The 13,317-nt window shown below is 48.1% G+C and overlaps 1 protein-coding gene across 3 annotated transcripts in view; it reads left to right on the top strand.

Annotated features, from left to right (window-relative positions):
* Nucleotides 1–13,317, top strand: part of LOC147097356 (uncharacterized) — a 167,318-nt gene that overhangs the window by 37,022 nt on the left and 116,979 nt on the right. For all 3 annotated transcript variants that reach the window (XM_085972266.1, XM_085972265.1, XM_085972264.1), the window contains exons 3-4: nt 4,272–4,593; nt 10,029–10,126. In XM_085972266.1, coding sequence (XP_085828392.1) covers nt 4,272–4,593; nt 10,029–10,126 — 420 coding nt within the window. The remainder of the gene's footprint in view (nt 1–4,271; nt 4,594–10,028; nt 10,127–13,317) is intronic.

Genomic DNA, 13,317 nt, shown 5'->3' with positions numbered 1-13,317 from the left:
GAGGGATCCTGTAGAATGGCTCCTGCAGGACCTCATAAAATCCGGGCGTTTTTGCAGTTGTTTCTCGGGTGCAAGTAGGAATGAAACGGAACGCTGCAAGCTATTTATACAATGATTATTTTGAAGCCCATTCATGTTGTCATGCCACCTCATTCTCCTGCCTTCCTTTGGCATCCGCTCTCTCTCCTGAGGGAATCCTCGATGCAAAAATCTTGTAAACGATGCAACAACTCAGCTGCATGTTGCTGAGGGTGTGTCTCCGCTCACTTCCAATTGGAAATGGGAAACCATCCCAGGGCTCCGAGTCACATAGCGCAGTTAACCTCTGTACTCAACATTAAGCCACCACTTTTCAAAGTACATGTTTCCAATCCAGCGCTGATCTTTCTGGCTCTAATGCTAATAGGAATATGCTGAACGGTGGAAATTTCTGTTCTTCTCTCCTGAGAAATTGTGACTCGAGTTGGGGTTGGTTCCCACTGGCACCAGCAGCCCTCCAGCCCCTTGCCCATGTGGCCAATCTTCCTGTGCGAGCCAGGCAGGCAATGGCCGGTAGGCTATTCGACCTTGCTAGGCTTCAGAGCTGAGCCCGCCAGTCCTTGTCCATCATCTTCCAGTCGGGTTCACTGGGTAGCGAGAGTCCAGACTGATCTCCTTTCCTCTCCTTAGACTATTCCAATGCTCTTCTGGTCGGCCTCTCGCCTAGCACCCTCCAAAACTTAATCTCATCCAAAGCTCAGCTGTCCCGTGTCCTAACTCGCGCCAAGTCCCGTTGACCCATCACCCCCTGTGCTCGCTGACCTACATTGGCTCCTGCTTAAGCAATGCTGCGATTTCAAAATTCTCATCCTTGTGTTCAAATCCCTCCATGGTCTCGTCCCCCTTCCCTATCTCTGTAAATTCCTCCAGCCCTACACCCCTCCCAGATATCTGCGCTCCTCCAATTCTGCCCTCTTGCGCATCCCCGATTTTTAGCGCTCCACCATTGGCGGCCGTTCCTTCAGCTGCCTGGGCCCTGAGCTCTGGAATTCCCTCCCTAAACCTCTCGGCCTCTCTACCTCGCTCTAAGACGCTCCTTAAACGATGACACGATGGTGTCAGCTGTGGCTCAGTGGGTAGCATTCTCACCTCTGAGTCAGAAGGTTGTGGGTTTAAATCCCACTCCAGGGACTTGAGCACAAAAGCTAGGCTGACACTCCCAGTGCAGTGCTGAGGGAGTGCTGCACTGTCGGAGGTGCCGTGTTTTGGATGAGACGTTAAACCGAGGCCCCGTCTGCTCCCTCAGGTGGATGTGAAAGATCCCGCGGTACTATTTTGAAGAGCAGGGGAGTTCTCCCCAGTGCCCTGGTCGATATTTATCCCTCAATCAACATCACTAAAACAGATTATCTGGTCATTATCACATTGCTGTTTGTGGGAGCTTGCTGTGCGCAGATTGGCTGCCGCGTTTCCTACATTACAACAGTGACTACACTTCAAAAAAGTACTTCATTGGCTGTAAAGTGCTTTGAGACGTCCGGTGGTCGTGAAAGGCGCTATAGAAATGCAAGTCTTTCTTTCTTTAAAACCTACCTCTTTGACCAAGCTTTTGCTCACCTGCCCCAATATCTCCTTATGTGGCTCGGTGTCAAATTATGTCTGATAATCGCTCCTGTGAAGCGCCATGGGGACGTTTCCTATGCTATACAAGTTGCCAGATGGAGCCAATGTAGGTCAGCGCACCCAGGAGTGAACGGGACTTGGTGCGAGTTAGGATACAGGCAGCAGAGTTTTGGATGAGCTCAAGTTTACTCGTACCCTGTAACCTCTGTGTTTTATACCCATAGCAGCGGAATAGCTGATGATACGACAATGGAGAGGCTGTCCGATAGAGGAGTGGGGCGTGAGAGGTTGCTGACATCAAGGCTTAATGATAAATACAATGGGCCGTATTTTCTGATGGAAGGCATCCCATGTGCGGAAGCCTCCGATCTGGAAAAAATCTACGGACTTGCCCGAGGGCTCCCGAGGTGTGTATACTTCCGTTCCTGGGCCTCTCCAAACTCCAAGTGCGCAGGGCCCAGGTATCCCAGAGACGCAGGCGGTTCGCAAGCGTCCCTGGGATCACGTGGGCCATGGGGAGCCAATCAAAGGAGGGAATCTCCCTTCATACACTTGACAGGAAGACCTGTCAAATATATGAATGGAGACCACCCCAAAACACTTCAAAACATTAAATACATTTTTTTTTAAAAGTCACATTTTTAAAATGAGTTGAAATGACAATAAATTAAATATTTTAAACAAAAATTAAAGTTTTTTACGGGGCTAAAAATAAACTTACCTTTTTTAAAAAAGTATTTTAAAATAAATGATAAATGAGTGAAATTTAAAAAAAAAAACTTTTTTCAACTCTTTTATGCTGGTAAAAGCAGGCCTTATGCTTTTACCAGGCATAAGATTTCTAAGGGTTTTCTGCAGGCGGAGGGTCTCCAGAAAACAGAACTCTCCCCCCCGCAGAGGCCCTTCTCCAGGGCAGGCGTCTGATCTGTCAAGAGCATTCTTGACAAATCGGAAATGCCGGTTTTCAGCGCATGTGCTTGGCATGCCTGAAAGCGGCATTCCCGATGTCCCTACGGGTGTGTACACAGCTCGTACCCACCCGTAGGGATCGGAATATCCGGCCCAATGCTTTTCAGAATCACTCTTTGAAAAATTGTTGTGGGCAGGAGGTTCAGTGGCCATTGCTGCCCTCTTGAGGTAGGTGAGAGGTTGTGCAGGTGAGGTAACTGCTTGGCGAGGCCCAGGTGGTTGGTTACCTTAGTGATGGAAGCACCTTGAAGCTGAATGAAATGGCTGCCCCAGTGCAAGTTCCGACACCTCGGGCAGTGTCGTTTTTAAATTGGTTGCAAAGGCACAGCCTTCATGAGGAACCTTCTAACTCAGAATGCTCACAACTCGCTGGAAACCAAGATTAAAAATTGCAGTGGTCTCGAATTGCGGTAACACCTTGGATCCTAAAAAATGAGCTTGTTTGTTTACCAGTAGGAATTTTAGGCTTGAGAACTAGTAACTAGACTGGAGAATTGTCCCATTAAACCCATAGTTGGTGGCAGCAAACAGTGTCTGCAGTCTGTGTGCTTAAACTTGGTATGCAGCACATGACACATGCCTTGCTAAAAGTTGGTTGTCATCCAACTTGTTTGTAAGTAGGACATGTGATGGTGATGTGATGGTTTAATTCTCTTTTATCACATTCCACATTGTGAAATGACTTAGTTAAGGTAAGGTCTGTGTTAACGGAATTAGATGTTGCTGCTTCTTTACCCAGAGAGTGGTGAGAATGTGGATCATGGCTAACTCCGTATACACGTCTTTGGCCCATATCCCTTAATACCTTTGGTTAACAGAAAGCTATTAATCTCCGATTTAAAATTAACAATTGATCGAGCATCAATTGCTGTTTGCAGAAACATGGGAAAATAGGAGCAAGAGTAGGCCATTCGGCCCTTCGAGCCTGCTCCGCCATTCAATACGATCATGGCTGATCCTCTATCTCAATACCATATTCCCGCTCTCTCCCCATACCCCTTGACGTAAGAAAACTACCAGGCACTTGGTCTAAGCGTTAAACAAAGCTTTAATCAACTGTTTTACAACATGGAAGTCTAGTTGTGTCCTTCACTAGTTCCTGTTAAGAATGTCCTGCGCAAGCTGGGCCCGTGCCCGAGTATTTATACTCTCCCTGGACAGCGCCACCCGCAGGCCGCTCAGTATTATTTCATAAGTCTTTCTTTCATGAATGACCGATTCATGTCACCCCTTGAAGAGAGTTCTAAACTTCTACCACCCTTTGTGTGTAGAAGTGTTTCCTAATTTCACTCCTGAAAAGTCTGGCTCTAATTTTTAGACGATGCCCCCTCGTCCTAGACTCCCCAACCAGCGGAAATAGTTTCTCTCTATCTACCCTATCTGTTCCCCCTTAATATCTTGAAAACTTCGATCAGATCGCCCCTTAACCTTCTAAGTCCTACAGTCAGGAATACAATCCCAATTTGTATGAGCCATCCTCGTAACTTAACCCTTGAAGTCCGGGTATCATTCTGAAACTGGAGGAACCAGACCCCAGCTTTCTCCTCAGATCCTCCATAAAATGGAGTTCTAGATGGTTCAACAGAGGGGCGAATAGAAAGTAAACGTTTCTGTACCAACTGAGGGAGATCCGCCGCTGACACACTGAAGGCGATTCCTTCTTATCTCCTGACATTGTGCACTTTTTGTTTCTCTGCTAGCCCTCCCCTCGCAAATGGAGCAGCGGACCTTGGGCTGTACGACCAGGTGATGGCCAGAAGGCGGTACTCCCTGTCTCGCCTACCAGACACCTACCAGTCGGGGGAGCCCCTCCGCTCATTCCCCCAAAGGGTGGGCTTGGGCCACTTTGACGTGGACCTCAAGGTCTCCCTGTCGGACAGCGGGAAGAAGAGGGCACAGCTGCTGGACCGTCTGAAAGAGGCGCACGACCTTCTGGAGGGGCAGTCAGACCAGCTGCGGAAACGAGAGGGTCAGCTGTTGGAAAGCAAGGCCAAGGTTGAGCTGCTCTCTTTCAAGCAGACAGTAAGTGGCTTGCCTCCTGTTTTTTTTCCCACATACACTGCGAGTGTGTGTGCGTGCTTGTTGAAAATGTATTTTCAAATTTAATTAGTGCTGTGGGAGAGTCCCATACCCACGACCTCTACCACCTAGAAGGACAAGGGCAGCAGGCGCATGGGAACACCACCACCTCCAAGTTCCCCTCCAAGTCACACACCATCCTGACTTGGAAATATATCGGCCGATCCTTCATCGTCGCTGGGTCAAAATCCTGGAACTCCCTCCCTAACAGCACTGTGGGAGCACCTTCACCACACGGACTGCAGCGGTTCAAGAAGGCGGCTCACCACCACATTCTCAGGGGTAACTAGGGATGGGCAATAAATGCTGACCTCGCCAGCGATGCCCACATCCCAGGAACGAATAAAAAAGAAAGATAGTCACTAATAAATCCAGTAGGAAATTCAGGAGAAGCTTCTTCACCCGGAGAGTGGTGAGAATGTGGAACTCGCTACCACAGGGAGTGGTTCAGATGGGTAGAATAGATGCATTTAAGGGGAACATAAGAACATAAGAATTAGGAGCCGGAGTAGGCCATTCGGCCCCTCGAGCCTGCTCCGCCATTCAATAAGATCATGGCTGATCTTCTACCTAGAGGGCGCTACTGGGGTGCAAATCAACTAGTGCCTGGGCGTGGCACCGCTATCGCCGCGTGGCGCTGTGCCGCCGGTGATGACGTCATCACCGTGCGCAGCGCCCCGTTCGCACCCCGGCTGTAACATCGGATGGCGCCTCTGACTTACCGTCCGATGCTATGTCCGCCGGGGTCAGGGGGGGGGTCTACCTGCGGCCGGGGCGGCGCTAGTTAAAGGGGAGGTGGCGGGCGGCCATTTTTGTTGCTTGCCGCCTGCCAGCACCTGCCCTCGTTGCTGTCCCTGGCCCCCGTGAAGCCCCCCCGCGGGGTGCCGGCTGCTCGCCATGAGCCCGGCACGGCTTGTTTGCCGGCACTCCCAATCCCTGGTGGCCCAGCTGGGCACCGGGACGCGCTGTGCCAGGCCCCAGGGGAGGAAGGCCTGTGGCATGTAGTGCCGCGATATTGGCTCGCAGCGCCCCAAGGGGAACGCGGGGCACTTCCAGTAGTGCCCCTCCTCCCTCTCAGGGGCGCTACCTGGGAAAATTGGCCGTGGGGGTGCTAACTTTCTCGGGGCGCTAAAATTAGTGCCCCGGCGAAGGTAGCGCCCCCTTTTACCCCCTTAGGTCTAAAAAGGTGTGCTTAAAAATACAATTTATTTCTAGAATATTCAGGCAATAAATCAGAAAAGAAACATTCTGTGGGAAATAAAAACACGTTTATTTTGTAAAAAAAAAATAATTTATTGAGAGCAGTCCAAGCTTCAAAATGAAAGGTCGGAACAGGAGGAGGCCATTCAGCCCCTCGAGCCTGTTCCACCATTCAGTGAGATCAGGGCTGATCTGCGACCTAACTCCATAAACCCGCCTTTGCCCCATATCCCTTAATACTTCTGGTTAACAAAAATCTATCAATCTCAGATTTAAAATTAACAATTGATCCAGCATCAATTGCCGTTTGCAGAAGAGAGTTCCAAACTTCTATCACCCTTTGTGTGTAGAAGTGTTTCCTAATTTCACTCCTGAAAGGTCTGGCTCTAATTTTTAGACGATGCCCCCAGTCCTAGAATCCCCAACCAGCAGAAATAGTTTCTCTCTATCTACCCTATCTGTTCCTCTTAATATCCTGGAAAGTTTGATCAGATCATCCCTTAACCTTCTAAATTGTAGGGAATACAACCCTAATTTGTATAATCTCTCCTCGTAATTTAACCCTTGGAGCGCAGGTATCATTCTGGTAAACCTACGCTGCACTCCCTCCAAGGCCAATACAGGAAACTCTTCCATATCCGGCAACAACGGGACCGGGATGTTGCCGGTTGATTAAAAATTCCAGGTAACGGAGAGGGTTATCTACCGAGGCTATTTTTAACAAACAAAAATTAAAAAATCAAGAAATGTGCAGTATAATTGGGTACTCACCTACAGAATGTTGTGTTAAATGGACGCGGACTCGGCAACATTTCCGGTTATTGAGGTGTTGTTTTCGGAGTGAGAATTTTGCCGGTTAATAGAGAATTCCGGATATTGAGGTGCCGTTTAAACGAGAGTTTCCTGTAGATCCTTCCTGAGGTGCGGTGCCCAGAACTGCTCACAGTGCTCCAGGTGTGGTCTAACCAGGGCTTTGTATAGCTGCGGCATAGACAAAGGGTAAAATCTTAGCAGGTGCTGAACTCTGAACCCAGTGCTCAAGAGGCTGGCGAGGCTCGTTTGACCGGTCGGTGTCTGTGACGCTAAGCTGTTCAGTTGTGCCCAGATTTCAAACCCATGTATCTCAGCTGTCTTTGTTTCAATCAGGATGCCGTTCAGACAGCAGTACCGAGGACGGGGGGGGGGGGGGGTGGGGGGGGGGGGGGTGGTGGTGGTCAGTGGTGGGCAAGACTCCCAGCCCATCAAAAAAAAACCCCAGCTGGTTTGGCGTGTCCTCAGAACGCCACAAGCAGTGATCACAGAATCACAGAATCCCCACAGTGCAGATAGAGGCCATTTCGGCCCATCGAGCCTGCACCGACACATATCCCACCCTATCCCCGTAACCCCACGTATTTAATCCCCTAACACTAAGGGTCAATTTATCATAGCCAAATCAACCTAACCTGCACATCTTTGGATGTAAAAAGACTACTGAGCACTTGGTTTGAGTATAAAACAAGGCTTTAATCAACTGTTTCACAACCATGAGATTCTAGTTACATCACTAGTTCCTGGTTACAGAAACATCCTGAGCAAGCTGGGCCCACGCCCGAGTATTTATACTCCTTGGACGGCGCCACCAGCTGGCCGTCCAGTGTTACTTCATGAGTCATGATGAGATTCATGACAAGCGGTTTATCCCAAACTCTGCCCCAGAGTCGCAGGTTGAGAGGCGCGCCTGCGGCTTCCCAGTTGGGTGAGGCTGGCGTCGAATTACTCCACCCCTGGGGGGCTTGGGTCTGCTCGCTGCATCCGACAGTGGAGCGGAAGTGCAGCGGATGGAAAGGGGTGGTGAGGGGGGCGGGAGTTAGAGAAAGGGAGATTGCGGTGGGTGGCTTACCTTTTCATGTTGGACGTTTTTTCTGGGAAGACCAAAAAAAAAATCTTGTTCCTATAGCAACTTGAAAATAGTCGTTTTGAAAGCAGGAAACACAGACACACAGCAGGTCCATCAGAATCTGTAAAGGATTCCTCACAGAAGCTCGGCCCGTGTGGATCTTTCAGTAGTTTGGCTTGCAGACTCGCCAACGTGGCGGCGGGTTTCAAGGTGTATTGGACACCGCCCGGCCAAAAAATGCAGCGGGGGGGTCGGTGGGGGTGCTGGTGCCGAGCCGTGCAGATCAGAATGTTTCCCGGAACGGACCCCTGAAGGCAGCAACTGTGGCCTGCTATGCTTTCCCCTTCCGTCCCTCGAAAGGTAAGGAGCCAGGGTTGCTGCTTGAGATGGCCATCCAGTGACCTCAGCTAGCTGGTGCACGAGCCTGGGCAAAGATCTGGCGAACGGAGTACATGTATAATGTGGGAAAATGTGAAATTGTCCATTTTAGGCAGGAAGAATAAAAAAAGCAGATTATTATCTATATGGTGAGAGATTGCAGAGCTCTGAGATGCAGAGAAGGATCTGGGGGTCCTAGTGCATGAATCGCAAAAGGTTAGTATGCAGGTACAGCAAGAAATTAGGAAAGCTAATAGAATGTTGTTGTTTATCGCGAGGGGAATTGAATACAAAAGTAGGGAGGTTATGCTTCAGTTATACAGGGCATTGGTGAGACAAATCTGGAGTACTGTGTACAGTATTGGTCTCCTTATTTAAGGAAGGATGTAAATGCGTTGGAAGCAGTTCAGAGAAGGTTTACTAGACTAATACCTGGAATGGGTGGGTTGTCTTATGAGGAAAGGTTGGACAGGCTAGGCTTGTATCCGCTGGAGTTTAGAAGAGTAAGAGGTGACTTGATTGAAACATATAAGATCCTGAGGGGGTCTGGACAGGGTGGATGTGGAGAGGATGTTTCCTCTTGTGGGAGAATCTAGAACTAGGGGTCACTGTTTAAAAATAAGGGGTCGCCCATTTAAGACAGAGATGAGGTGCAATTTTTTCTCAGAGGGTCGTGAGTCTTTGGAACTCTCTTCCTCAGAGGGCGGTGGAAGCAGAGTCTTTGAATATTTTTAAGGCAGAGGTAGATCGATTCTTGGTAAGCAAGGGGGTGAAAGGTTATCGGGGGTAGGCGGGAATGTGGAGTAATCGGATCAGCCATGATCTTATTGAATGGCGGAGCAGGCTCGAGGGGCCGAGTGGCCGACTCCTGCTCCTAATTCGTATGTTCGCGTGGGTGTCATGTGAGGGCAGGACCGAGTTCGAGATGCCTTACATGGCTGAATAGCCCGTAAGGCAACAGAGGGACGCTGCTGCCCTTGAACGAGTCAGCACCTTCGGGACAGAGGCCTAATGAAAGTCTATTTTGCTGTAAAAAAAAACCCAGTAGTAACAACAGGCTTCTGGCCAGCACGGCGATGGGTTTCCATGTGTATTGGTCACTGGCCGAGCCGTGCAGACCAGATGTTGCGCTGAGCTATCTCAGGCCTCTGGCCTAGTCCTGGGCTCAGCACAGGCCTCGGATTTTACTCTTTCAAAATCTACACGGTCGACCCATAACACACTCTGAAGTGGCCGAAATCGCTTCTCGCGGTCACGGCCCACTGCCACCTTCTGAGGGCAACTAGGGAGGGGCAATAACTTGTCCCGCATCACCTACATTTTGAGAGATTTTAAATTGATCTCCTCTACCTTAAATTGATTTTTCATTTTCTGATCACTGAGTATGTTTTAAGAATGGATTAGTTGGTCGCTGCAGCTGCTGGTAAACCTGATGCCTTCATGTTCCTTCACTCCAGGTGCCTCAACTCAAAACCCTTTGTAAGAGCTGGCAATTCCAGAGTCACTTTCTACATAAGGGAAGGGGTTAAGGTAGAGGGGTGGGCGGAGGCTCGTGTGGAGCGTAAGCACCGGCATGGACCAGTTGGGCTGAATGGCCTGTAAATACTTTGTAAAAAATATGTAGCATTTAGTTGGTTGAAGTGTTTTTTTGTTACCTATTTGCCTAAGCTCTGGAATTCCCTCCCTAAACCTCTCCGCCTCACTACCTCTCTTTCCTCCTCTAAGACGCTCCTTAAAACCGACCTCTTTGACCAAGCTTTTGATCACCTGCCCTAATTTCTCCTTATGTGGCTCGGGGTCAAATGTTGTTCGATAACCGCTCCTATGAAGCACCTTGGGGATGTTTTACTCTGTTAAAGGCGCTATATAAATACAAGTTGTTGTTTCTTATTGAAGATTGAATTTTTTTTTTAACTTTTAGCAATTGGAAAATTCCATTTCCCAACTGGAAGAGGAGAAGAACTTGCTGGAAATGTCACGACTTGAAGACCAAAAGAAGAGTGGAGCGCTGCAAGATAAGTAAGATGACCTTGCTGCCTAATGTTTTATACGTAGGTTTATGTTTGTGCAGAATCACAGCCTGTTGTGCCTATGCTACTCTTTGCAAGAGCAGTCCGAAACTAGTCCTACTCCCCCCTCCTCTCCGCTCATTGCTCTGTATCATAGAATCTTACAGCACAGAAGGAGACTATTCGGCCCATCGTGCCTGTGCCAGCTCTTTGAAAGAGTTCTCTAATTAGTCCCACTCCCCTTACTCTTTCCCCAAACCCCTGCAAATTTTTCCTTTTCATGTATTTATCCAATTCCCTTTTGAAGGTTACTATTGAATCTGCTTCCACTGCCCTTTCAGGCATCGCGTTCCAGATCACAATAACTCACTGCATAAAAAAAAAACATTCTCCTCATCTCCCCTCTGGTTCCATAAATCTGTGTCCTCTGGTTATCGACCCTCCTGCCTGTGGAAACAGTTTCCCTTTATTTACTCTATCAAAATGCCTCATGATTTTGAACACTCTATTGAATCTCCCCTTAATCTTCTCTGCTCTAAGGAGAGCAATCCCGGCTTCTCTAGTCTCTCCACGTAACTGAAGTCCCTCAATCCCTGCTTCAAATGTGTATGTACTCTTCCCTCAGATGATGTGATGGTCTCCCCCTAAGCTCCCTGTGGCTTAGCATTCCAGGCTCCAACAACTCTGCATTTAATACACATACTTGTGGATCTCCTGTGTCATTGCTCGTCATAAGTTATAGATATGGTGGATGTTTTCAAATCCCTCCATGGCCTCGCTCCTCCCTATCTCTGTAACCTCCTCCAGCCCCACAACCCTCCAAGATCTCTGCGCTCCTCCAATTCTGGCCTCTTGAGCATCCCCGACTCCCTTCGCCCCTCTCCATTGGTGGCCGTTCCTTCAGCTGTCTAGGCCACAAGCTCTGGAATTCCCTCCCTAAAACCTCTCCGTCTCCCTTGTAGGAATTAACACAAGCGGGGTTGGGGTTATTGTCTCTGGCCAGTCAGAAGCCTCTGAGCTGCTCCAGGGACCCCCGTGCGGTTTTGAAGTGCTCCGCTATTCCTGGTTCTGACCGCCGGACTTATTCGGTAGCGATGTAGACAGAAAAAATGTGACTCGTGGTTCGGGTGCAAAACAGACCAGTATTTATTGAAACAAAAGAAAGAAACAACTTAAAAATAATCGATACAACACACCTATGCCTGGTACAGCACTTTTGTTTAACACAGTTCACTTATCGTTTACTGCAGCACTCTTTTGCTTGGTGGCTTTACTTAAATACAGCACCTTTAACTAGTGCAACACACCTTTAATACAGTACACTTTGCTCACTACAGCACCTCTGCTTCGTGGCTTTTACTTAAATACAGCACCTTTAATACAGCTGCTTAGTGTCCACTGAAGCACCTTTCTGCTTAGCGCAACACTGTTACTTAAATACAGCACTTTACTTCTTACAAATCACTTAATGTTCACTACAGCACTTCCCTGCTTAGTGCAACACTTTTATTTAAATACAGCACTTTTAATACAGAACTCAGTGTTCACTACAGCACTTCTCTGCTAGTGCAACACTGTTACTTAAATAGGGGAGGAGAGAACGGACACAACGAGGGAAAATCGACTAAAGTTACAGTTCTAACAAAATTCCCCTTAATTCCCACCCCTATACCTATTCTAAGTTGCCTTGTAATGGGCCAGAAAAGGTATGCTCACCAATGAAAACGCCTGCTCCGTGCCCCCTGCGGTCTATGATCTTCACTGCCCCAAAGTAGAAAATACCCCAGTATTTAAAAGTAAACTGCTGGTATTCCATTCCTTTAAGCAGGCTTCTGAGCTGTTCTTCTGTAGGCAGAGCACGGAGGCGAGGCGGCAGAGAGAGAGAGAGATGGCTTCTTGAGAAGCTATCTTATACCCTATTTGGGGCCGAAACCTTCCCGCCCAGATCCAGGTGCATCTGGGCTGAACAAAAGGGATCCAAACTGTCCCCATTGTCTGTGATGGGTTTGGATGAATTACCCATTTATCGTGATGGGTTTGTGAATGTATTCCCATTCATCGTACTGAGTTTGTGTAAACATAGTAGCAGTTTCTGTCGATTGTCTCTGCAGGGAGGGGAACTCCCTGAACTGCCTTTGATTGGCAGTTTAGTCAGCCATCTTTGATCTTCCCTTTTCATATGTCCACAGTCTGTGTCCTGACACGAGGTCGGGCAGCCATCTTTGATTACCCCTTTTTCACAGACACACACAAGTTGCCTTTTCAATGTCTTTTGTCTTCTGCCACGAGGTCTGACGGCCATTTTAATCCCTGGATTATTAAAGGTATATTACCCAGGTATTCTTTAATCAAAATTCAATCTTCGGAACTGTAGGAAATTTCGAAATTATTGCGAAATCCCTACACCCTTCTTGTTTTTTAACACGCTCCTTAAAAACCTACCTCTCTGACCAAGCTGTCCTAATATGTGGTTTGGTGAAAATTTTGTTGGATAGTCGCTCCTGTGAAGCACCTTGGGGGGGGTTTCCTACGCTAAAGGCGCTATATAAATGCAAGTTGTTGTTGAGACAGTGATTGGCAATAGACTATGTCCCCACGAGATGCTTCATCCTGTTTTCACCCGAAATCAACACTCTTCACCATGACCGGTGAAAGAGATTGACTGCACTATACAATATCTGGAGCCTGTGTGACTCGGTACCACCATGGCCAGTGCATTAACCAAATGAGAGTTTGGAAGACCTCTCTTGACTCTGATGTTCCCACGTGCAGTAAGGATAATGTGAAGATGACATGACACCTGCGAGATTTGAATGCAGCGTAAAAGGACGTATCTCACCATGAAACTTAGCCTGGGTATGATGTTCGAGACGGGGGGAAAGAAAGAAGGAACTTGCATTTATATAGCGCCTTTCATGACCATGTTCCCAAAGTGTTTTACAGCCAATGAAGTGTAGTTACTGTTGTAATGTAGGAAACACAGCAGCCAATTTGCACCCAGCAAGCCCCCACAAACAGCGATGTGATAATGACCAGATAATCTGTTTTTTTTTAGTAATGTTGGTTGAGGGATAAATGTTGGCCAGGACACCGGGGAGAAGTTCTCTTGCTCTTCTCTGAAGTGTCAAGGGATCTTTGAGGTCCTCCTGAGAGGGCAGATGGGGCGTTCGTTTAACATCTCATCTCTGATAGTGCCGCACT

This window comes from Somniosus microcephalus, chromosome 32 (genome assembly GCF_052327205.1).
Source record: "Somniosus microcephalus isolate GS21.2 chromosome 32, FLI_Smic_1.0, whole genome shotgun sequence".
Classification (NCBI taxonomy): domain Eukaryota; kingdom Metazoa; phylum Chordata; class Chondrichthyes; order Squaliformes; family Somniosidae; genus Somniosus; species Somniosus microcephalus.
Note: the sequence above shows the minus strand (reverse complement) of the source record. Positions and strands in the feature narration are given on the sequence as shown.